Source organism: Salmo salar, chromosome ssa22 (assembly GCF_905237065.1).
Source record: "Salmo salar chromosome ssa22, Ssal_v3.1, whole genome shotgun sequence".
NCBI classification, from domain to species: domain Eukaryota; kingdom Metazoa; phylum Chordata; class Actinopteri; order Salmoniformes; family Salmonidae; genus Salmo; species Salmo salar.
This window is the reverse complement of record NC_059463.1, coordinates 16676800-16701327: the sequence shown is the minus strand read 5'-3', so window position 1 is coordinate 16701327 and position 24528 is coordinate 16676800. Positions and strand designations below refer to the sequence as shown.

The 24528-nt window shown below is 46.5% G+C and overlaps 1 protein-coding gene across 4 annotated transcripts in view; it reads left to right on the top strand.

Moving 5' to 3' along the window:
* Positions 1-24528, top strand: part of LOC106582900 (rho GTPase-activating protein 39) — a 59762-nt gene that overhangs the window by 32468 nt on the left and 2766 nt on the right. For 3 of the 4 annotated variants that reach the window (XM_045705573.1, XM_014166492.2, XM_045705574.1), the window contains 7 exons: positions 14882-16277; positions 18505-19174; positions 19368-19457; positions 22672-22745; positions 23137-23336; positions 24071-24162; positions 24233-24402. In XM_045705573.1, coding sequence (XP_045561529.1) covers positions 14882-16277; positions 18505-19174; positions 19368-19457; positions 22672-22745; positions 23137-23336; positions 24071-24162; positions 24233-24402 — 2692 coding nt within the window. The remainder of the gene's footprint in view (positions 1-14881; positions 16278-18504; positions 19175-19367; positions 19458-22671; positions 22746-23136; positions 23337-24070; positions 24163-24232; positions 24403-24528) is intronic. The other variant, XM_014166493.2, reaches the window with a different exon arrangement.

Here is a 24528-nt window from a genome sequence, read left to right as displayed (position 1 = left end):
AGTTCGCAACGAGCCAGGCGGCCCAAACTGCTGCATATACCCTGACTCTGTTGCAGAGGTGACACATTTTCCCAAGTTAAAAGAAATTCATGTTAGCAGGCAATATTAACTAAATATGCAGGTTTAAAAATATATACTTGTGTATTGATTTTAAGAAAGACATTGTTTATGGTTAGGTACACGTTGGAGCAACGACAGTCCTTTTTCGCGAATGCGCACCGCATCGATTATATGCAACGCAGGACAGGCTAGATAACTACACATGGTTGATGATATTACTAGTTTAACTAGTGATTATGTTAAGATTGATTGTTTTTTATAAGATAAGTTTAATGCTAGCTAGCAACTTACCTTGGCTTCTTACTGCATTCGCGTAACAGGCAGGCTCCTCGTGGAGTGCAATGTAAAGCAGGTGGTTAGAGCGTTGGACTAGTTAACCGTAAGGTTGCAAGATTGAATCCCCAAGCTGACAAGGTAAAAATCTGTCGTTCTGCCCCTGAACAAGGCAGTTAACCCACCATTCCTAGGCCGTCATTGAAAATAAGAATGTGTTCTTAACTGACTTGCCTAGTTAAAAAAAATATTATATTAAAAAAAAAAAATCGGCAAATCGGTGGCCAAAAATACCAATTACCGATTGTTCTGAAAACTTGAAATCGGCCCCAAACAATCGGCCATTCTGATTAATCGGTTGACCTCTAGAGTGTATAAGGGTGAGTTGGGCTGAATATAACATGGGTAGCTTGGGGTAAATTGTATTCCAGTTAGTTCTAAACAGGGGACCCTGCTGTTCCTAGAGTTGTCTGTGTGTCTCTTCACTTCCCCCTGGCCCCTCTGCTCTCTACCTGGGTCCTGGGTATCAATCCTCAGCCATGTGGAGGACCTCACCTCGCTGGGGTCAGCAGGACTATCCTACCCTCTGACCTCTGACCCTGTTTGCGTAAGGTCAAAGGGGGAACAGATGACCTGTGTGTATGTAGAGGGTATGCATGAGGGGATTCATGTGGGGTAGAAGTTGGGTTAGCCCTGTAGCTTGTCCTGTAGTGTTTTGGAGTTCCATGGGACAGATGAACTGTAGGGGAAGTGTCCTACTTGTTGAAGGCACATGACAGAGATGTGTAAGGTAACCCAGAAGTGACTTGGGGTGGTTCACATATGGGTCATAGCACCCCATTATCCTGTGGGTTGCCCCAGGGTTAGAATGGGCCACTAAAGGAAGAAAGGCCCTCCGTTAATCACAAGTGGCCCTAGGGGCAACTGATCTGTGAGCTATCTATGAGGAGGAAGTGAAGGTATGGTGAATAGTGAACTAAGGTACCAAAAGAATAGTATGTGCCTTTTCATTAGCCGCTAATGATATAGCTACACTCGAAAGACTGACAGGATTCAATCCAAGGCAGTCAGGGGAAGATCAAACACACTTTAAACTTATTGTTACGGATCGGTGCGCAATCGCTATTGCACAACGTGTGCAAGTCTACCTAGAGAGTCTCATGAAATAGATATCTATTATATAGACATTTCTATGTTGACCTATAGCCCGTAAACACATTCTTTCTGTTTCAGCTAATGGGATCCAGATTTCAGGCGCTATTCATTATGTAGCCAAATTAACGAAGCCCTGATTCTCTTATTTTGACAAAGATTCAAACCTTCCCTCCTCAGCTCTGCGAATGAAAGCAAAAGTAAATCCAACCTGGTTATCGTCACATGTGCCTCACTCTGAGTCATTGTAAATATATCACCAGGACATTGAGGAGGAGTCTGGTTGAAATAGTTGAGTTTAAATGAGTCACACGTTGACTGGATGTTTCTAGGTCTGACACAAGCTCTAACACTTTCATCGGTCTGTGCAATCGGTGGCTGGACTAACAGCAGCGCTTTTAAAGACATTGGGAATAAGACTTGTTCTCTTTTTATCTCTGTGCGCCTGGCTTGGTAAGATCATTTCTTAGTTCTTGCCAGATGTTGACTGAAGTCACTCTTATTGTGTCGTTTTTCCAGTTAAAAAGTACTACGTTGAACTTTAAGCATCTGGTTAAATGGGTCTGGGTGGCTGGTGCTTGTTGTGACTGTCCTTATTTCTTTCTCTCTATCCCTCTTTCTCTCTGTCCCAGTTTTCACTCTCTCCCTTGTAAAGTAAAAGTTTTATGGTGTCCTCAAAAAAACTAGATTACAGACCTACTTTTTTTATCATTCTTATAACTAGAACAGCAAGTCCAAGCGCTGGTTTTATTTTAAACCTACTCTAAGCATTACCATGTTACTGGACCTAGATGTCTTCATGTACAGATTGCTATGCTGAGAAGCCTTTCATTGCTCTGATGAACGGCCAGTGCCACCATGTGCACTAGTCTCTGGCATGACAAGCATGCGTATCGGTTGACCTAAAGGACCCATTAACCTCAACTATGAAAGTCAGCAATGTGAGCATGTTGTTTCTGTGGCTCCTGTGGCGCACCTCCAGATCAGTGTTAAGAGGATGTGTGATTGAGAGGATGTGTGATTGTATTACTGTAATCCAAGGAGTGTGTTCTGATGCTGTATCTGGTTCCATATGAACACATGCAGAAGCACAGTTCAGATTCCACAGGCATTTCTCTCTGACCCCACACTGGGATGGTCTCTCTCTGTCACCATGTCCTACAGTCTGGAAACCAGGGGTCCCGGTCTGTCCCCAGCCCCAGTGCCTCCTGGCTGGGTGGGGAGACGGCGGAGGGTAGGGTAGGGTGGTAGTGGGTGGTATGTGCAGCTGGTAGACATGGTGTCTCAGATCAGGGAGGTGCGTTCAGCTGTCTCATGATGACAGCTGGGTCTTTAACCTCAGAGGTGGCCCTGCAGGTCCCCCATCGCTCTGCCACTCCTGCTTGGGTTGTCTCTGTTGTGGGGTTCCTACACTACATGACCAAAAGTATGTTGTGGACACCTGCTAGTCGAACATCTCATTACAAAACCATGGGTATTAATATGGAATTGGTTCCCCCTTTTCTGCTATAACAGCCTCCTCTCTTCTGGGAAGGCTTTCCACTAGATGTTGGAACATTGCTGCGGGGACTTGCTTCCATTCAGCCACAAGCATTAGTGAGGTCGGGCACTGATGTTGGATGATTAGGCCTGGCTCGCAGTCGGCATTCCAATTCATCCCAGATTTGGCCGTTGGACTGCCAGATGGTGAAGCGTGATTGATCACTCCAGAGAACGCGTTTCCACTGCTCCAAAGTCCCATGCCGGGGAGCTTTACATCACTCCAGCTGATGCTTGACATTGCGCATTGTGATCTTAGGCTTGTGTGGGGCTGCTCGGCCATGGAAACCGATTTCATGAAGCTCCCAACGAACAGTTCTTGTGCTGACGTTACTTCCAGAATCCGTTTGGAACTCTGTAGTGAGTGCTTCAACCGAGGACAGACGATTTTTACGCGCTTCAGCACTTGGCGGTTCCGTTCTGTGTGCTTGTGTGGCCTACCACTTCACGTCTGAGCCGTTGTTGCTGCTAGACCTTTCCACTTCACAATAACAGCACTTACAGTTGACCACTGCAGCTCTAGCAGAGCAGAAATCTGACGAACTGACTTGTTGGAAAGGTGACATCCTTTGACGGTGCCAAGTTGAAAGTCACTGAGCTCTTCAGTAAGGCCATTCTACTGCCAATGTTTGTCTATGGAGATTGCATGGCGGTGTGCTCGATTTTATACACCTGTCAGCAACCGGTGTGGGTGAACTAGCCGAATCCACTAATTTGAAGGGGTGTCCACATACTTTTGTATATATAGTGTGTATCACTTTTGCATTGGGATATTCCTCCAATGTTGGTTTCTGATGATGTATGTGTCAAACCATGTGGTCACTGTTGCAAATTGACCTTTGTCTTGTATCCTTCTTCTACGCAGATTATGATGATCTCATTGGTCCAAGCTCTGAGGTGTTTGTGTTCAGAGCCTGGCCTATAGGACCTCATTTCCTCTTCCTGTCTGACGGGATGATAATAATAGCCCCTGTTTTGAGACCCTACTATTCCCAGGGGCTTGTATTTTAGGGGTACTTCCCCATCCATATCCCTATCCAACAAAGTGACTCAGCTGATGGGTTTTACAACCATGGTTATTCCAGGAAGGAAAGAAAGAACATTTCTTGCAAATGGCTTAATATGTATATTTAGCTGGCTTTTCCTACCACAATCACACTCAATGGAGGTAGGAGCAGTGGTCAGGGGCGTATGACACCAGAGCTGCCGAGACAAATTGAAATTCGCTGACCGTTAAGTTGATTTGCTGTGCCATAACCCAATCGAATTACCCAGTTGGGCTCCAAAGGATTCTAACTTAATTTCAACCTTCGGCGTTACTCAACATCTCACATGTTAGCCAAGGCCTTAAGGAATGTGTGCGTCTCTATGGAAAACAGGTGAATGTGTTAAATCAAATTTTATTTGTCACGTGCCGAATACAACCGGTGTACTTACAAGCCCTTAACCAACAATGCAGTTTAAGAAAAAAAAAGGGAAAAAAAGAAAAGTAAGATAAGAATTACAAATAATTAAAGAGCAGCAGTAGATGACTATAGTTGAGGTAATATGTACATGTAGGTAGAGTTATTAAAGTGACTATGCATAGATAATAACAGAGTAGCAGCAGGGTGGTGGGGGGGCAATGCAAATAGTCTGGGTAGCCATTTGATTAGCTGTTCAGGAGGCTTATGGCTTGGGGGTAGAAGCTGTGAAAGTATTCACTCCCTTGGCTTTTTTCCTATTTTGTTGCCTTACAACCTGGAATTAAAACAGATTTTTGGGGGGTAGTATCATTTGATTTACACAACATGCCTACCACTTTGAAGATGCAAAATATGTTTTATTGTGAACAAGAAATAAGACAAGAAAACTGAACGTGAGCGTGCATAACTATCACCCCCCCAAAGTCAATACTTTGTAGAGCCACCTTTTGCAGCAATTACAGCTGCAAGTCTCTTGGGGTATGTCTCTATAAACTTGGCACATCAAGCCACTGGGATTTTTGCCCATTCTTCAAGAGAAAAATGCTCCTGCTCCTTCATGTTGGATGGGTTCCGCTGGTGTACAGCAATCTTTAAGTTATACCACAGATTCTCAATTGGATTGAGGTCTGGGCTTTGACTAGCCCATTCCAAGAAATTGACAGTTGATGTCGGAAGTTTACATACACCTAGGCAAATACATTTAAACTCAGTTTTTCACAATACCTGACATTTAATCCTAGTAAAAAATCCCTGTCTTAGGTCAGTTAGGATCACCACTTTATTTTAAGAATTTGAAATGTTAGAATAATAGTTGAGAGTGATTTATTATAGCTTTTATTTCTTTCATCACATTCCCAGTGGGTCAGAAGTTTACATACACTCAATTAGTATTTGGTAGCATTGCTTTTTAACTTGGGTCAAATGTTTCGGGTAGCCTTCCACAAGCTTCCCACAATAAGTTGGGTGAATTTTGGCCCATTCCTCCTGACAGAGCTGGTGTAACTGAGTCAGGTTTGTAGGCCTCCTTGCTCGAACACGCATTTTCAGTTCTGCCCACACATTTTCTATAGGATTGAGGTCAGGGCTTTGTGATGGCAATTCCAATACCTTGACTTTGTTGTCCTTAAGCCATTTTGCCACAACTTTGGAAGTATGCTTGGGGTCATTGTCCATTTGGAAGACCCATTTGCGACCAAGCTTTAACTTCCTGACTGATGTCTTGAGATGTTGCTTCAATATATCCACATAATTTTCCTGCCTCATGATGCCATCTATTTTGTGAAGTGCACCAGTCCCCCCTCCAGCAAAGCACCCCCACAACATGATGCTGCCATCCCCGTGCTTCATGGTTGGGGTGGTGTTCTTTGGCTTGCAAGCCGACCCCTTTTTCCTCTAAACATAGCGATGGTCATTATGGCCAAACAGTTCTATTTTTGTTTCATCAGACCAGAGGACATTTCTCAAAAGTACGATCTTTGTCCCCATGTGCAGTTGCAAACCATAGTCTGGCTTTTTTATGGCGGTTTTGGAGCAGTGGGTTCTTCCTTGTTGAGCGGCCTTTCAGGTTGACGATATAAGGACTCGTTTTACTGTGGATATAGATACTTTTGTACCTGTCTCCTCCAGTATCTTCACAAGGTACTTTGCTGTTGTTCTGGGATTGATTTGCCCTTTTCGCACCAAAATACGTTAATCTCTTGGAGCATGGTCCCCTGGTGTTTATACTTGCGTACTATTGTTTGTACAGATGAACGTGGTACTTTCAGGTGTTTGGAAATTGCTCCCAAGGATGAACCAGACTTGTGGAGGGCTACAATGTTTTTTCTGAGGTCTTGGCAGATTTCTGTTGATTTTCCCATGATGTCAAGGAAAGAGGCACTGAGTTTGAAGGCCTTGAAATACATCCACAGGTACAACTCCAATTGACTCAAATTATGTCAATTAGCCTATCAGACGCTTCTAAAGCCATGACATCAATTTCTGGAATTTTCCGGGCTGTTTAAAGACACAGTCAACTTAGTGTATGTAAACTTCTGACCAACTGGAATTGTGATACAGTGAAATAATCTGTCTGTAAACAATTGTTGGAAAAATTACTTGTGTCAAGCACAACATAACCGACTTGCCAAAACCATAGTTTGTTAACCTCTCTGGGGTATGTGGGACTAGCGTCCCACCTGCGGGACACACTAGTCAACAGCCAGTGAAATAGCAGGGCGGCAAATTCAAAACAACAAAAATCTCATAATTCAAATTTCTCAAACATACAACTATTATATCCCATTTTTAAGATACAGTTCTCGTTAATCCAACCACATTGTCCGATTTCAAAAAGGCTTTACAGCGAAAGCAAAACATTAGGTTATGTTAGGAGAGTACATAGACAAAAATAATCACACAGCCATTTTCCAAGCAAGGACATGTGTCAATAAAACCCAAAACACAGCTAAATGAAGCATTAACCTTTGACGATCTTCATCAGATGACACTCCTAGTACATTATGTTACACAATACATGTATGTTTTGTTCGATAAAGTTCATATTTATATCCTAAAACAGCATTTTACATTGGTGGGTGATGTTCGGAAAATGTATTCCCACCAAAACGTCCAGTGAATGTGCACATCAATTTACAGAAATACTCATCATAAATGTTGACAAAATATATAACAATTATTTAAAGAATTATAGATAGCGGTTGCATCCAGGGGTAGTCTGTGTCAGATTTTAAAATAGCTTTACGGTGAAAGCACATTTTTCAGTATTCTGAGTATATAGCTCAGCCATTACGGCGAGCTATTCAGACACCCGCCAAGTTCGGGGCAACCTAAACTCAGAATTAGTATTAGAAATATTCTCTTACCTTTGCTGAGCTTCGTCAGAATGCACTCCCAGGACTGCTACTTACACAAGAAATGTTGTTTTTGTTCGAAATAATCCATATTTATGTACAAATACCTCCGTTTTGTTCGTGCGTACAGATCACTTATCCAAAGGCATAATGCGCGAGCGCGGAGCGAGAGACGCAAAGTCAGTGTTCCATTACCGTACTTAGAAGCATGTCAAACGCTGTTTAAAATCAATCTTTATGGTATTTTTAACATAAAGTTGCGATAATATTCCAACCGGACAATAGCATATTCATTCAAGAAGAAAAAGGAGGGGCGTGCTCGTGGGACCGAGCATATCCAATCCCTTTGTTGCCAGGCAGTCCACTCAGAAACTGAGTTCCTATTATCTGCCCAGTGACAGGAAAATGCTCAAACCACTTTCTGAAGGCTTTAGACAGCCAATGGAAGCCTTAGGAAGTGCAACGTCCCCCACAGATACTGTAGTTTCGATAGAGAATCAAAAGAACAACAATTCTGACTTTCCACTTCCTGCTTGGAATTTTCTCAGGTTTTTGCCTGCCATATGAGTTCTGTTATACTCACTGACACCATTCAAACAGTATTAGAAACTTCAGTGTTTTCTATCCAAATCTACTAATAATATGCATATTCTAGTTTCTGGGCCAGAGTAGTAACCTGTTTAAATTGGGTACGTTTTTCATCCGGCCGTGAAAATACTGCCCCCTAGCCCAGACAGGTTAAGGCATATTGAGCAGGGCTAGAGGCTCTACAGTGAAGTAAGACAGTAATCACTAACCAGGACAGTAATGGACGAGGCATATTGATATTAGAGAGAGGCATGCGTAGCCAAGTGAGCATATGGGTCCAGGGAGTGGTTGGGCTGACTGGGGACACGGCGATTCAGACAGTTAGCAGGCCGATGCTAACAAGCTAGCAGTTAGCAGACTGGGGCAAGCAAGCTAGCAGTTAACAGACCGGGGCTAGCAAGTTAGCCTTTGGGGGACATCGCGATGGGGGTAAGTCTGTTTTTGCCTCTTCGTGCGGTGACGTCGATAGACCAGTCGTGGAATTAGTAGGGTTCCAAGTAGCTCTAGGTAGCTAGTAGGCTGCGGTTAGCAGAATGGGCCTTCAGCGGACGTCGCGCCTGAGGGGCCTGTTGGAATCCTCAAGCAGATTATGTCGGTATTCCAGTCGTAGAGGATCGGCGGGGTTCCGTGCCCCGTACCGGCAGTAGAAGGGTCTGGGTATTGCAGCCCAGGAGTGGGCTTCGGTGGTAGCACAGGAGCCCTGGCCGGGCTAGCTTCAGGCTAATTGGGGCTTGCTCCGGGATGGAAACGCTAGCCAGGAGTAGTCACCCGGGATTGCGGTTAGCTAGTTGCGAAGATCCAGATGAAAATGTTCAGAGTCTGCGGTAGGAATCCGGAGATATGGGGTGAAAAAATAAAAAAATAATAATAGGTCCGTTATGCTCTGGTTTGAGTCACGTTGTTCGAACTGGCGAGGGCTTTCCGAGCTAAAGGTTAGCTGATGACCGCTAGCAATGGTTTGCTGACTGATAGCTGGTAGGTAGTTAGCTGGCTAGCTTCAGTTGAGGGATTCCAGATCCGAAGTAAATAGAAATACTTTAGGGAAAAAAAACAGATCCACGCCACATTGGGTGAGGTGGGTTGCAGGAGAGTATTTAGAAGTTGAGGTTTAGGAAAATATTTTAAAATGATATGCGAAGAAAAAGATGTAGAAACATATATACAAGGGACACGACAAGACAAAGACGTCTGACCACTACGCCATCTTGGATTAATGTGTCTCATGTGTTGTATAGAGGTCTTGGATGGCAGGAAGCTTGGCCCCGGTGATGTACTGGGCTGTATGCACTACACTCTGTAGTGCCTTGCGGTCGAAGGCCGAGCAGTTGCCATACCAGGCAGTGATGCAACCCGTCAGGATGCTCTCGATAGGGCAGCTGTAAAACCTTTTGAGGATCTGAGGACCAATGGCAAATATTTTCAGTCTCCTGAGGGTGAATAGGTTTTGTCGTGCCCTCTTCACGACTGCCTTGGTGTGCTTGGACCATGTTAGTTTGTTGGTGATGTGGACGCCAAGGAACTTGAAGCTCTCAACATGCGCCACTACAGCCCCGTCAATGAGAATGGGGGTGTGCTTGGTCCTCCTTTTCCTGTTGTCCACGATCATTTCCTTTGTCTTGATCACGTTGAGAGAGAGGTGGTTGTCCTTGCACCACACGGTCAGATCTCTGACCTCCTCCCTATAGGCTGTCTCATCGTTGTCAGTGATCAGGCCTACCACTGTTGTGTCATCGGCAAACTTAATGATGGTGTTGGAGTTGTCCCTGGCCCATGCAGTGATGAGTGAACAGGGAGTAGAGGAGGGGACTGAGCACGCAACCCTGAGGGGCCCCCTGTGTTGAGGATCAGCGGATGTGTTGTTACCTACCCTTACCACCTGTGGTTGGCCTGTCAGGAAGTCCAGGATCCAGTTGCAGAGGGAGATGTTTAGTCCCAGGGTCCTTAGTTTAGTGTTGAGCTTTGAGGGCACTATGGTGTTGAACGCTGAGCTGTAGTCAATGAATAGCATTCTCACTTAGGTGTTCCTTTTGTCCAGGTGTGAAAGGGTAGTGTGGAGTGCAATAGGGATTGCATCATCTGTGGATCTGTTGGTGCGGTATGCAAATTGGAGTGAGTCTATGGTTTCTAGGATAATGGTGTTGATGTGAGCCATGACCAGCCTTTCAAAGCACTTCATGGCTACAGACATTTAGGCAGGTTACCTTAGTGTCCTTGGGCACAGGGACTTTGGTCTGCTTGAAACGTGTTGGTATTACAGACTCCGACTGGAAGAGGTTGAACATTTTAGTGAAGACGCTTGCCAGTTGGTCAGCGCATGCTCGGAGTACATGTCCTGGTAATCCGTCTGGCCCTGCGACCTTGTGAATGTTGACCTGTTTAAAGGTCTCACTCACATCGGCCACGGAGAGCGTGATCACACAGTCACTTGGAACAGCTGATGCTCTCATGCATGTTTCAGTGTTACTTGCCTCGAAGCGAGCATAGAAGTTATTTAGCTCATCTGGTACGCTCGTGTCACTGGGCATCTCTTGGCTGTGCTTCCCTTTGTAGTCTGTAATAGTTCGCAAGCCCTGCCACATCCGATGTGCGTCGGAGCCGGTGTAGTACGATTCGATCTTAGTCCTGTATTGATGCTTTGCCTGTTTGATGGTTCGTTGGAGGGCATAGCGGGATTTCTTATAAGCTTCCAGGTTATAGTCCCGCTCCATGAAAGCGGCAGCTCTACCCTTTAGCTCAGTGCGAATGTTGCCTGTAATCCATGGCGTCTGGTTGGGGTATGGTATAGATTTTGAAAATGAGGGCTGTTTTTGTATGAATACTGGTAATGTCTTTTTTATTTTCTGTGGCATATCATTTATTTTAAGCTTACATTATTTGAAAAGTACCCAACAGCCAATGTGGTCAGTGTGATGAAACACAGGGCTGTATTTATGATTGTGGTAAAGCAAACATGTTGACAGTGTCAATGAGCCAGTAAGCTCAGCACTGCCATACTGATGTTAGGTAAGTGTTTGTCTGCTTGAGAGAATCTGTAGATAGTCTTTAAATGGGACTCTGCTCCATAGAGGGGCGTTGCCGTGACAATAGCAGAGCCAGGCATTGTCTAAAGGCTCCCCGGCCTGGGGCCCCTGAATGAGACCTCTGAGGAATGCCAACGTTCCTGCTCATTCCCTGACAGCACTCTCCCACGACAAATCCCCTTCTCGTTCTCTCTCATTCTCTCGTTCTCTCGTTCTCTCTTTCTCTCATTCTCTCGTTCTCTCTCTCTTTCTCTCGCTCTCTCTCTCACTTCACCCTATTTTCTAACCACTGCTTTCTTACTCTGTCTCACTGTTTTAGAAGTGAGATCATTCTGGTTGGGTGGTATTTATTTAAAAATATATATATTTAACTAGGCAAGAGGTTGTTGGTGGTTAATTATAGTTGGATTAGGACTGCTACAGTGAGGAAAGCTTATATCTACTGTGGGCATTGGCATGAAGCCAGATGTGATTGGGATAATCATCTATTGCGTACCAACTGTTTGTGCTAACAAACAAAATAATGAGCCGATGCTGGAGGGCTGAACACTAGCCTGGCTGTGCCACCCTGGGTGTGGTGTGACAATGACAAGTGAACAACAAACCACAAAGCTAGATGAAATCCCCAGCTCTGCTCTCAGTGCTAGGAGCTTGACTCAGCATGTCCAAACTTCCTCTCTTATCATTCTGTTGTGTTGCTCTGGTTTCACCTCAAAACACCATCCAAGCAGAGGATAGTGTTTCTGTTGTTACTGGTGACATTTTAAAGAGGATTGACATCATTTAGCGTGTAGATGGAATTAGCACACAGGTAGTATGGGGGGTGTCGAGTGTAATGGCAGTGACGCTGTGTAGCGACTTAGACAATGTTCTTTCATATATGGTTGTTTTTGAGTTTAATTTAGCAACATGTAAACCCCCTATAAGTGAAGGTCACCCCTCTCATTCGGCCTTACTCCAGCGTGAAAGTTAGATTTGTCATTTCCTGTTTGTGTTGTATGGGAGGCCCCAGGGGGCTTCAGCGATAGGAAGTAGAACCCCACCCCCTCTCTCAAGGTCATCAGTGGTAAACCAGACCACTCATCACTCTCACCACTGGAGAATGAGACTAGTCATAAGATGGAACCTGTTGGTCATCAATTACATTTACCAGTTCCATGTCATGAGTAGTAACCTTATGATATGTGTGGGGGTGTACACTCAACGGCCAGTTTATTAGGTATACCACCCGTTCAAGAAAAAAGTTTGCTGTTACAGACAGTTTGTCACGTGGCCGTGGCTTGCTGTATAAAACAGCCATCGAGACATTCCGTTACTGTTCGATTGAACGTTACAATGGGCATAACGAGTGACCTAAGCGACTTTCAGCGTGGTATGATCATCGGTGCCAAGGCGTGCCGCTTCCAGTATCTCAGAAACGGATGGCCTCCTGGGCTTTTCACGCATGAGTGTCTAGGGTTTCCTGAGAAAAGCTAACAGGCGGGCCACAAACAGGCAAATAACGGTGCAGTACAACAGTGGTGTGCAGAACGGCATCTCAGAACACACAACTCATCGGTCCTGGTTAAAAACAAGAAGAAGTGGCTCCAGTGGGCACGTGATCACCAACACTGGACAAAGGAGTGGAAAAACATTCTCTGGTCATACGAATCCCGGTTCCTGTTGAGTCATGCTGATGGCAGTCAGGATTGGGGCTGTAAGTAGTAGGAGTCCATGGCCCCATCCTGCCTGGTGTCAACGGTACAGGCTGGTGGCGGTGGTGTACTGGTATGGTGAATGTTTTCCTGGCACACGTTAGGTCCCCTGATACCAATTGAGCAACGTTTCCATGCCCGGAAATATTCAAGCTGATCTGGATGCAAATGGGGTCCGACGCGGTACTCGGTGGGTGTACCGAATAAACTGGCCATTGAGTGTATAATGTATTTAGCATGTGAACATTGCTAGGTTACATGTGGTCTTTGGCCTTCTGCATAAATTCCTTCTTGTCCCTTTAATGGTTACTGTAATGTAGCCCATTCTGTGCCATAGTAAACTATTAACTGGCTGTTTTTAAACAGCCAGTTTTATGTTTCTGCATTTTTTGCAAGTCAATTCAAAGGTTAGTACCAACATCAGACCATAATCGTTGATCATAAAAATCTGCTTGACACTGCCTCTGTTGTGGAGGTAACATCACTGACATCACCAGCCCCTGACAATGACGGAAGGAGGACTTCCTCTGAGTCCCGCATTTCAGAGTTCAGACAGCAGCAGCACGTTTTCAGCTGTCTCCCACCTCAGTCTGTCACACTGCTGAGAACTAAAGCAGCCCTAACACAGCCGGTTTGAAGTGGCTCCCGTCCACTCTGCAGCGCGTGACTAGTCTCCGCTCCTCTGGATCCATGTGTGGGGCAGTAAACACTGTTGATTGGTCTTTTGTCGCGTCTGAGCGGGGGGAGGGAGGTGAGGCCCAGGAATGTTCCCAACACCACAGGGACAGGGCTGGCTGTGCTGGGGGGCTGCCAGGTGGCTCAGACCCAGCTGTTTATGGGCTGTGGAAGCTATATCTGCTCAACCATTTGAAGAGCCTGTTTACATTCAAATCACTGAGGTGGCGTGACTGTTTGAGGGAAAGAGAGAGAATGCAGTTCAGTGGCGGGGGGGGTAAGACGGAAGTGAGGAAGTTTGCCATTGGCCCGAGAAGCTTGAGCCCCAGGGGAGTTGTTATTGTATTGTTACAAACTACAGAAGGTTTTCTCTGTCGTCTTCCTGCTCCTAAGCTCCCCAGTAACTCCTGCCCTGAGACTTAGGAGGAGGATTGTGTGCAGTGGGTCAGTCTGGTAGATGTCTGGCTGCAGAAGGATAGAGCAATGCAGGTTTAATAGTATCGATTACCGTGTCTTGTTGGCTATACGGTAGAGAGGGTGGAGGGCAGAAGGTAAGTCTCTGCTTTTCTAATCCTTGGTCTGTAGTGCTAGTACTGTAAAGCATGCTCAACCTTTTGATTGTTGAAGTTAGCAGGTAACTCTTATATGCTGTATGATAGTTGTTTCAGTCACAGTTGGTCAGATGGATAGTGTTTATTTGCTGAACCACGGATGGATGGCAGTTAGATCTGAGGTATTGAGGAATGAGGCCTGATGCTGGGGCCATAAGGATTACAGGGTTAGAAAGCGAGAGAGAGGGAGAGAGAGAGCGGTGTAAACAGATTAATGCCAGATTAGTTCCCAGTGCTTGGATTAGCATTCTGACAACGTCTGAAGTTAGCCGCAAGGGAGGAGTGTCAACCTCCAGTCCCTCAGGCCAGATGGAGACTCTTCTACTGTAATTCTGCTCCCCGAGTATGTTCTCAAATACACTCTTCTTTACTACTCTACTCAGTCTGTGTTTTGGAACTGTGGCTGGGAATTTAGATCTTGTCATTTTCTCAAATGTTTCACATGAGGTGTTTTGAGTCCGTGTAATTGATGGGTCACTACTCTTGGGAGGAGGTACTGTGTTATGGTCCAAAGCAGGAGAATGCTTAACACACTTACAGTACGTAGGAAATGTTTTCCCACACCTCTAACCCAGACAGCAATGAGAAGTCTTCTTAATCTGCTTCAGTCAGAAGTGCAATGGTAATTGTCTTTTTAGGAAGTTGGTTTGCACAACACACACTGGAGATATTGTCTTATGATTTAGAAGGCAGTATTTTGGAGGGTCAGTGAAATGTCTGGGGAAAAATGCGAGGAATCGGATCACAGTTTTCCCAACTCTGTCTGAGTTTGGAATTTAAATTTGTGGAGCATTTTTGATGGTCACAATTTAGAAGTAACCACAGGCTTGTTTAAGTTTGGGACAATGCTTTGCTTGTTCGGGTGACTGTCATCTGATGTTTTTATCTGCAGTTATCTCTTTAAATCCAAACCCAGATCTCATCCTTTCCCTCATTCTCTTTCTATTCCAGAGAGCGCTCTCAGAGATGGCAGCCTTCCCCAGGGTCCAAGGCAGCAATGTTGGTTAAAGTAAACAGTGTCAGTCGGATCCAGCCTGGAGGCCCATCTAGCCCGGACCTGCAGCTCCGCCACCACAACACACACACACACAACAAGCCCAACGGCCACCAGGCCTTCACCCTCCACCCCGTCAGCAGCAAGCCCCCGGGGGCTCACTCCTGCTCCACCCAGGGCTACAAGACCGCGCCCTCTGGCAAGATGGCCGCGGACGCCCGACAGGCCCACCACTTGAGAAAGACCGGCAACGGCAGCTTCTGTCTGGTGTCCTCTGACCCTCCCCAAACCCCAAGCAGTCACAGGTCCCAGCCCAGCACCCCCAGGTCAGTGTCACCACAGTACGCCTCCACACCTCACCTCTACGACGACCCGGGAAAAGAGTGTCCCATCTATGATGAGCCTCCTGTGGACATGGAGGTGGAGGGGGCTCACCTCCATAATGGGCCTGGTGGTCTATCCCGTCTCACCCCCACACATAGCCTGCAAAAGCCCAGGCTCCTCCAGCACCCTGGCTCCTCTAACTCAGAATCCAGGCACAAGAGGAACCCTTCTGCCTCTGACTACAGCCCTGCTGGCCTGGAGTGCATCAAGCACATGGTTGTTGTGGACCCAAAACAGGGCCTCCTCTCCACCTCCCCCGGTCCCACCCGCACCCGCACCCCCTCCCCCACCCCACGATCAGACCCCCTCTTGGCCCAGCCCCAGTCCCAGCCCCGGGGGCAGCAGAGGGAGCCAGGAACCCTGGAGAAGAAGCAGACATGGCGAGCCCTGGAGGCCACTGTGTTGAGGGCAGTGGAGGCTCGTCACAGCAGGCAGAGCAGCCAGGCCTCCCAGGACTTCCCCACACCTCCAGGACCCCAGACCACTGCCACCTACCAGGACTCTGGCTACTCCACTGGCCCCTCTCCGAGCCTGAGGAGGAAGAGCCGGCGGAGGCTGGGGGCCGGAGGCCGGCCTGGCTCAGTGGGCAGCAGCGGAGAGCTGTGTGCCCTTAACGAGAGGCTGATGGCGGAGATGAGGGAGGTGGTGAGCCGCTCCAACACCATGAGGGAGATGAAGGCTGGAGGCCTGGGGGCAGAGATTAGCGAGAGGGGCGCAGTGCCCCGGACACGTTCCCCCGTGGACTCCCTGCAGTGGTATGGAGGAGGCGGAAGGTGTGCGTCACGAGAAGACGTCCCCTCCGCCAGCCGCTCGCTGAGCAGGGCGGGTAATCATGGCAACCCGGCCCTGCCACCCCTGGAGATGCCTGGTAGGCAGAAGAGGACCTATGAGAAGGTGGACACCTTGGAGAAGAGCATCACCAGTCAGGCCGGCCTCTCCTCACCAGACACCCCCGGACCCCCCTCAGAGGTAAGCATACGCTCCAGTATTTGTCTCTGTCTGGCTGTGAGAGAGAGGAGAAATATGGGAAGACCTGGGAAGTCCACTCCTGATAAATGAATTAGTTCAGGTTTGTCTGCTTAGTTAAAACTCTTGACTGGTGCCTGTTGTTGTGTGGTCTGTTTATGTGGAACAGTTTCTTTTTCTTTGGATTCTGTTTTGTTTTGTCTGGAGGTGGTCACATTGCTGGTGCCTTTCCAGGGCTACTTTTATTGCTAGATTACTTAGGACGTCTCTATGCCAAGTTAAATACATTAACAAAAGTATTTCAATTCATGGTTTTGTGTTTGTCTCTCATTTTCAGAGGTAAAAAATCTGAACAGAGTAAGGACAGATTAGGTCATTATGCGTATTCAAAAACTGGATAAATGTACTAATGGTATTTTAACTAGGCAGAGTAATTCACACAGATGGGATGGACAGAAGTGATAACTTGCTTGCTGTCAGGAGCTTGAATTATTAGGCTATTACAGGTGCACATGATTTGTGCAAAGCCTCAGCGCTATGAAATCTACCATTTTTATAATCCCAAAACCCTTTCAACAATGCACTTACTTCACCCACCCCACTCCATATGTCTTTATGAAGTTCCAGTAATCTAATGAAACTATAGAGCTAATAAGTCTGAGGTTCAGTTGAATTTTAAAATAAGTGCTGAAATCAATAAGACTGGCGATAGAATCTGACTGAGAGAAACATAAGGTGCCGGGGAATATGCAACACCTTAAACATTCCAATCCGGAGCGTCGGGCTCAGAGGCCCCACTGGACCAATATATGGCCCAGGCATGATGCCTGTGAGCTTAGCGCTACCTGTCCCCCTCTGACTGTCCTACACCTGGCCAACGCAGCAGGCCCCTGTCCCCCTGTGCCAGCTCTCTGCCTGGGTATCAGGAGCCTGGGCCAAGCGTGGGAGATCCAGGACATGGCTCCCCCTGGTCAGGAAGGAGGGCCACTGTGGCCCAGATGGTACAAGTTTGGCAGGGAGAGCTGGGTACGCGTGGGGTTCAGAGGCTGGTGCCATGAGGGGTTGGTACTGAAGCAATCGCATTTATACAAATATTGGAAACAAGCCCCTAATCCTGTCCTGAAATGTTCTACAGACCTGCTGTTATATCATGATACACACAGATTTGCTCATACAGAATGCACACACACTATTGGTTGTTGGCTATACCACATATGAAGCTTTGGCTGCGTTGGTCTATCCTTTCAGAAGCAGAACATGTTTACTTATTTTTATTTTAAAAAAATTAAACAGTGAACCCAGTGGTTTAAAGCCAGCATGGAAATGTGATCTGTTTTCAATGTGTAATCTATACAACTCTGAATATTTGATACTGAAATACGTTTTAGAGACGGATTTTATTTAACTCTGCTGTTGAATTACCACCATGTCACGGGGCATCTGTAAGCTATCTGTGTATAAGAGAAGAGGAATTATAGAAAGTATCATTCATACTGTAAATGTTCCTTTGCCTAGTTAAACTTGCCCGTGGTTCCGTTTGATCCCAAACAGTGACCCATACCACTCATTTAACACCATTAAGACCATATGACCATAAAGAAGTACCGCCAAACCCAAATCTGGAGATCTACACTATTTGATCAGGAACCCTAAATATAAGTTCCAGACTGTCTGGCACACTTTACTACTATATTACATCATAGTCAAATTAAAGAGATATGCTGAACGTTTTATGTTCAGATACTACATTCCTGCTGTGAATTGGCCTGGGTTTCTTGTTGTTCCTGGATGTTTCTCTGACCAGAGCTGGATTACTAGTTTGGTTTTTGCTGTGAGGGGCGGTGACTGTGGACAGGGCTCCGTATAGGCAGAAATCCCACTTGGGATCAGATGAAGGATTTGCACATGTAGTCTTAAAGGAGCGGTGGGTCAGGCAGAACAGAGGTAGGGCCTCTCATGTCACTCTATGCTCCTCACATGCTCCTGACGAAAAAGTCCATTTAGATATTGGGGAATTTTTGGTGGACGCGGCTTTAGAAAATGTATGTGCCGGTCCTGCAACAATTCCCCCTCGAGCCCTTGCATTGCAGAGCAAAGGTAAAGCAGCCTCGTCGACACTGAGGAGACTGCAGCTGTGGACATCCATACATACTGCTGCACTGACGCATTCTCTTTCCCTCTCTCTTCCCTCTTTTCTCCTCTGTTTTCTCTCTCTCTCTCTCCCCTGAAGGTGGGGACCCTGGAACTGAAGGCTCAGTTGGACAGCAGGAAGAAAGGCATGGTGGACGGACGAACAGGCTCACTGGGCCCCCATCACCAACGCTCCGTCTCCCATGACAACATAGAGGGAGAAGGAAGAGGAGGAATAGGAGGCTCCTACCACCAGCTCTCTTACGCCACCCTGCGCAAGCCCCCACCCCCAGACACCTCAGGCATGGCGGACTGGGCCAGCAAGCACCTGAACATGCACACCCAGGGCCTGTTCCGCCGCCGTGTCTCCATCGCCAACATGCTCTCCTGGAACCGCGGCTCCATCAAGAAGCCCATGCTGGTGACCAGCGACCGTGCCGTGAGGAAGGAGGCCTGTGAGATGTTCAAGCTGGTCCAGGCCTACATGGGAGACCGGCCCTCACGGCTGGACCGTCGCCACGCCGCCCTGCTCATCGTCACCAAGTGCTGGGGCATGCAGGGCCTGAGGGATGAGCTGTATGTGCAGCTGGTGAGGCAGACCACGGGCAACACCAGCCCTAGGAGCCTGGCTGCAGGCTGGGAGCTGATGGCTGTCAGCCTGGCCTTCTTCGCCCCGTCTCCCAAGTTCCGCTGCTACCTGGAGGGATACATCCAGAGGCACACGGATCCGAGCAGTGACAAGAAACGTGAGTCTCAGACTGAGCAACAGGGTGGGTCACCTTTCTCTCTTTGTTTCGTCACTGTCTGTGTGTCTGTCAGTATCAGCATGATGGGTATAGCTTGCCGTGTGTGAGGATTTTGAAGTGGTTTTTCCCTCTCCTCTTCTCTCCTGTTTGCTCTTCGAGGATGTTATTTCATTTTCTAAATAGCCTTTTAACCTCTGCCTTATTTCCTGGTTTCCAGTGGCTCAGTTCATACTAGACCAGCAGGACATGAAGCTGAAGAAGAACTCAAAGTCCAGAAAGAAACGGAAACAGAACACAGATGAAGAAGGTAGGTCTGAGATCACTTAGGCAGCATTATAAAGATTTATGTTAAGTATGGGGTGAGTTTTCCTAAGGAGGACGTCTGTTGGAGAGTGCTGAAGTGAGAGACCAATCATTTATTTATTATTTTCTTATGGGTAGGAAACCATTACATATCAAACATGGTTCATATCTCACTGCAGATTAAGAATTTGGAGTGAAATGGAAATTTGTAATGATTTGTCACTTGACTACCATGCTAATATGCAGAACTTCCCTGGTAGATGTATTAAATGGTTTTCACAAAATACCAGTGGCGGTGGTAAGAGAGCTGAAGGATAAGAACTTCTATAGAGATACAATAGGAGGCCATGTTAGTGTTCCCCTCTGGCAGCCCCACATTGCGATTTAGGTAGCCTACTCACTGCACTGACCCCAATAGACAGGTTGCCTGACAACGGCACGAAAATGATGCGCGCGCATCGCAGGGGTAAAAAGGCTGTGTGTTATGATTCTAGACGGCAAGATAGCTGGCAACAATGACAAGAAGCTGTCATGTGGGGAATCGTAGGTGGCTCGTTTCAGTTTGTTGTATTGTTATTGATACCATGTCTTGTTTCCACTGGTGTCATGTCTACTAAAATGGCTAAAATTCACTGGCTAGCTAGCAACAACTTCAACAATGTTTGAGAGACAAGTGCTCATTCTGCAAATGCATTTATGTTTCCAATAAACATTCAAAGAGGGAAATATAGTTTACATGTTGTCAACAATCTTTTGATTCTAAGTCAATCCTGTCTGTTTTGCCCCAAACCTGCACACTCATGGGTCTTGTTGCTATAGGGCAACCCACAATATCAGCCGTGATGATGTCACCAGAGAGGAACCTACCCATCTAGTGACAGTGACCACGTTGGTGAACCCACACACATTGTACATCAATGACTGTAACATCAACCTCTTGTACACCCTGGACAACATCAGTGACTCGCAGGCCATGAGGAATGGCTACCGTTCATGGGAGTGACTCACTGTAGAGGTCTTGAGATAGAGGCGGGAATAATGACTTGAGGGAAAGGGCTATTACATTGCTCACGATGTGGACCCACCAGCCAACCACAAGCGAAAGCCTCCTCACGAACAGCATAATGAGAGCTGCTGTCTGGATAGACGAGCTGAAATGAAGGGTGGTGTTGTGACCACGGCACGGAGCAGCTGTGAGCAGAGTGGTGGGAGGGAGTAGTGTGTGGGAACTGGAGGCCTCTTGTCTGGGCTTGGAAGGGCTTTTCTTGGGCCTAGGCTGGTCTGAGGCGGGCCTTGCTTACTTGGGTTTAAAAACTTTGCTGAGGTAGCGTCACTAAACTGATACCCCGGGAGAATCTAACAGATATAGGCAGACCGTCTGAACCAAGAAGTTAACAGGTGTCATCATTACAGGATTTGCCTTGTGCTCTTAATCCTCTGAGGGGGGATTTCTCATGGGCTTGTGCTCTTAATCCTCTGAGGGGGGATTTCTCATGGGCTTGTGCTCTTAATCCTCTGAGGGGGGATTTCTCATGGGCTTGTGCTCTTAATCCTCTGAGGGGGGATTTCTCATGGGCTTGTGCTCTTAATCCTCTGAGGGGGGATTTCTCATGGGCTTGTGCTCTTAATCCTCTGAGGGGGGATTTCTCATGGGCTTGTGCTCTTAATCCTCTGAGGGGGATTTCTCATGGGCTTGTGCTCTTAATCCTCTGAGGGGGGATTTCTCATGGGCTTGTGCTCTTAATCCTCTGAGGGGGATTTCTCATGGGCTTGTGCTCTTAATCCTCTGAGGGGGGATTTCTCATGGGCTTGTGCTCTTAATCCTCTGAGGGGGGATTTCTCATGGGCTTGTGCTCTTAATCCTCTGAGGGGGATTTCTCATGGGCTTGTGCTCTTAATCCTCTGAGGGGGATTTCTCATGGGCTTGTGCTCTTAATCCTCTGAGGGGATTTCTCATGGGCTTGTGCTCTTAATCCTCTGAGGGGGGATTTCTCATGGGCTTGTGCTCTTAATCCTCTGAGGGGGGATTTCTCATGGGCTTGTGCTCTTAATCCTCTGAGGGGGGATTTCTCATGGCCTTGTGCTCTTAATCCTCTGAGGGGGATTTCTCATGGGCTCTGGTTGCTTCGTTGTTGTTTTTGCCTTATCAAAACAACATGTTCATTTGGACCACCGCTGGTGTTCAAACCTGCTCTCAGGTGGGGTAAAGAAAGTAGTCCAACTCTTGCTTTTCTTCCCCTAATGATTAGTTAATTCAGGGAATCTTGGGAAAAACTGTGTTTTCCCTGAGATCAATGGGAAATTATCGTTATGATCTCTGTAATTGGCTGTAATTACAGTCAAACTGGGCTAGATTAACGATGGCGGTGTACATGCATGAGTCAGTCACCTGTTTGCTATAAATCCAGGGTCTTTCAGTCTAGAGAACATTCCAGGAAGGATATTTTTCATTGCAGCACAAAATTGTCCATCTGGCCAGGGCTCAGCCACCTGAGAGAGTTCTCTGGGAAGGAAGGGAGATGGTTGGGATCCCATGGGTGTGATAGGGAGGCTCTGGGAAGGAAGTGGAGACCTGTTTTATGTGTACATTTTAGTTACCACAGTGACGACGGCCTGTAGTACGGAAATTATGCGATTCTCTTAGGAAGTGGCTCATAAATTTGGAGCATGATTGTTTAGTGCCTTGTTCCATTAGATTTAGAGGCAGAGTCATGATTATTTAATTCCTCAAATGTGTCTTACTTCAGAAAATACACCCAAGTACAGGGAACGAGGGAGACCGATAGAGTTTGGGTCTGTGGGTAGGGGTACTGCTCCCTCCGGTGTACTAAGTGTCTGTCTGTCTGAATTAGCTGGGACAGGATGTGCTGGCTGGCTCCATTCTCCCAGCTTTTCTTTCTATACCGGGACAGTTGAGACGTGTATACTCTGATCCCCTTATGCCAGAATCACACAGCCAGCATCTCTCCAATTACTGCCTCGGAAATATCTGACATATATGGGAACAAATTGCGTGTTCATTTAGTGACGAATTGTTCAACCCTTTTATCTGTTGTTTTGGTTGAAAACCAAGGTTCCTTAGAGGATTCACTCACTGAGCAGACGTATCTATGAAGGTGTGACGTGCAGTTATAATAAGAGCTGTATTTCCCATGGTGTTGGGTTACTGAGTCGCATTCCTCAGTGTTACAGTGGCCCTGTCTTCCTTCTCTTCACAGGTCTGCCCATCAGCACGTATGCAAAGTTCTGCTATCGCAAACTACAGAAAGTGGCCATAACTGGAGGCAAAAAGGTGAGTTGAGAAGTGAGCATGGCAAAGGGGCAGGGAATGACAAGGGAAAATGGTATTTGTCATAAACAAAGGTATTTAAAAATGCCCAAATAGAGAATGCAGTCAAAACACAACCCCACCCTGAATGTCCCTATTTGTTTAATACTCAAAGGGTTCCTAACCAATACAGATGTTGATAAAGAGATGAATAATGCTAGAAAGATAAACATGGACATTAGTCAGAAACATATCATGGATAGATTCTTAGTCACAGGGCTTAACATGCACACAAGACAGTCTATTTCAGATAGAATCTTTGATGTTAACAGTCATAGACAAAGTCATAGACAAAGTATTACATGAACAGTGTAAAATATAGTCCTAGCAGTCACACTCTGAACCTCCCCTGCAGGGTCTTCGTAAGCCAACTCTGGAGGAGATTGACCACAGCAGACGGGCCATCGTGACCCCCTCCCTGTTTGGCAGCACCTTGGACGAGGTGATGGAGCGCCAGAGTGAACTCTTCCCAGACAGGAAGCTACCCTGGGTACAGGTGCAGCTCTCCCAATATGTCCTAGCACTGGGAGGGGCCCAGACTGAGGGCATCTTCAGGTGAGACAGATGGACAGAGTCAGCAAATGTTGTGTGTTTAGCAGGGTCGCGGTCATAAAAGGAGATCTAGTGAGGATCTAGACAAATGTATGCCAGCCTTGGTGGGTGGTCTCCTGAAGCAGAACAGTTTAAAGCAAACATTCCCTGTGTACTCTACAGTAAAGAGATGGACAGTAGAGCAAACATTGCATACCACTGCTCAAGAGCCCCTGGAGACCAGCAATGTTTCATTTGATACTTTATAAAAATCTGTTTACATTTTTGTTTTTGAATGAGGCCATTGGCTTTCAATCACGTTGTTAGAGATATTCTCATATCAGTGATTTGTAAGTATTTTTGTTTGGTCTGTATTTCTGTAGATTATTCTATTAGATTTGAATTTGTTTGGAGGAGTATTTATTCTCAACATAAATGTTATACCCCACCCACTACAATGTTTCATGGGCGATAAGGAGCTTTGGTCATTTTTTTCCCCACTACTCCAGCTAATACAGAACAGGCCTATTCACCATGGTTATTATCATGGTTAGTCCCTGAATCCAAACAAATTCTGCCAATTAACAACATGATACTCCCAATGCCGTTTTAGTCACGATAACCATTTCACCATGTTATAATGGGTTTTCAAGCTATGCCACTGAACATACCTGTAGATTGGTAATAGTGGGGGTTATAGTTCCCCCTAGTGGCCATGCAGTGCAACTGAATACTGAATTAGAACGCTTGTTCTGTAGGGTGCCTGGAGATATCGATGAAGTCAACGCATTGAAACTCCAGGTCGACCAATGGCGGATCCCAGAAAACCTCTCAGACCCCAACGTACCTGGTGAGTTAGTCTGTACCTCTGCTATTATCTGTGTGTGTGTTGGTGTTAACTCTGTCCCCGTCTCCTCTAGCCTCCCTGATGAAGCTGTGGTATCGTGAGTTGGAGGAGCCTCTCATCCCCATGGCCTTCTACAAGCAGTGTGTCAGTAACTATGACGACCCTGTGGCAGCCATTACTGTTGTACAGTGTCTGCCTGAGCTCAACAGACTGGTGCTGTGCTACTTCATCCACTTCCTGCAGGTAATAAGCACGACACAGAACACCACAGCTAATACAATACAGTCATACTGACACAACTATTATCATATTCAACATTGGAGACATGGTCATTGGTCAGGAAGTTGAAATAGGACTACAAACTCATTC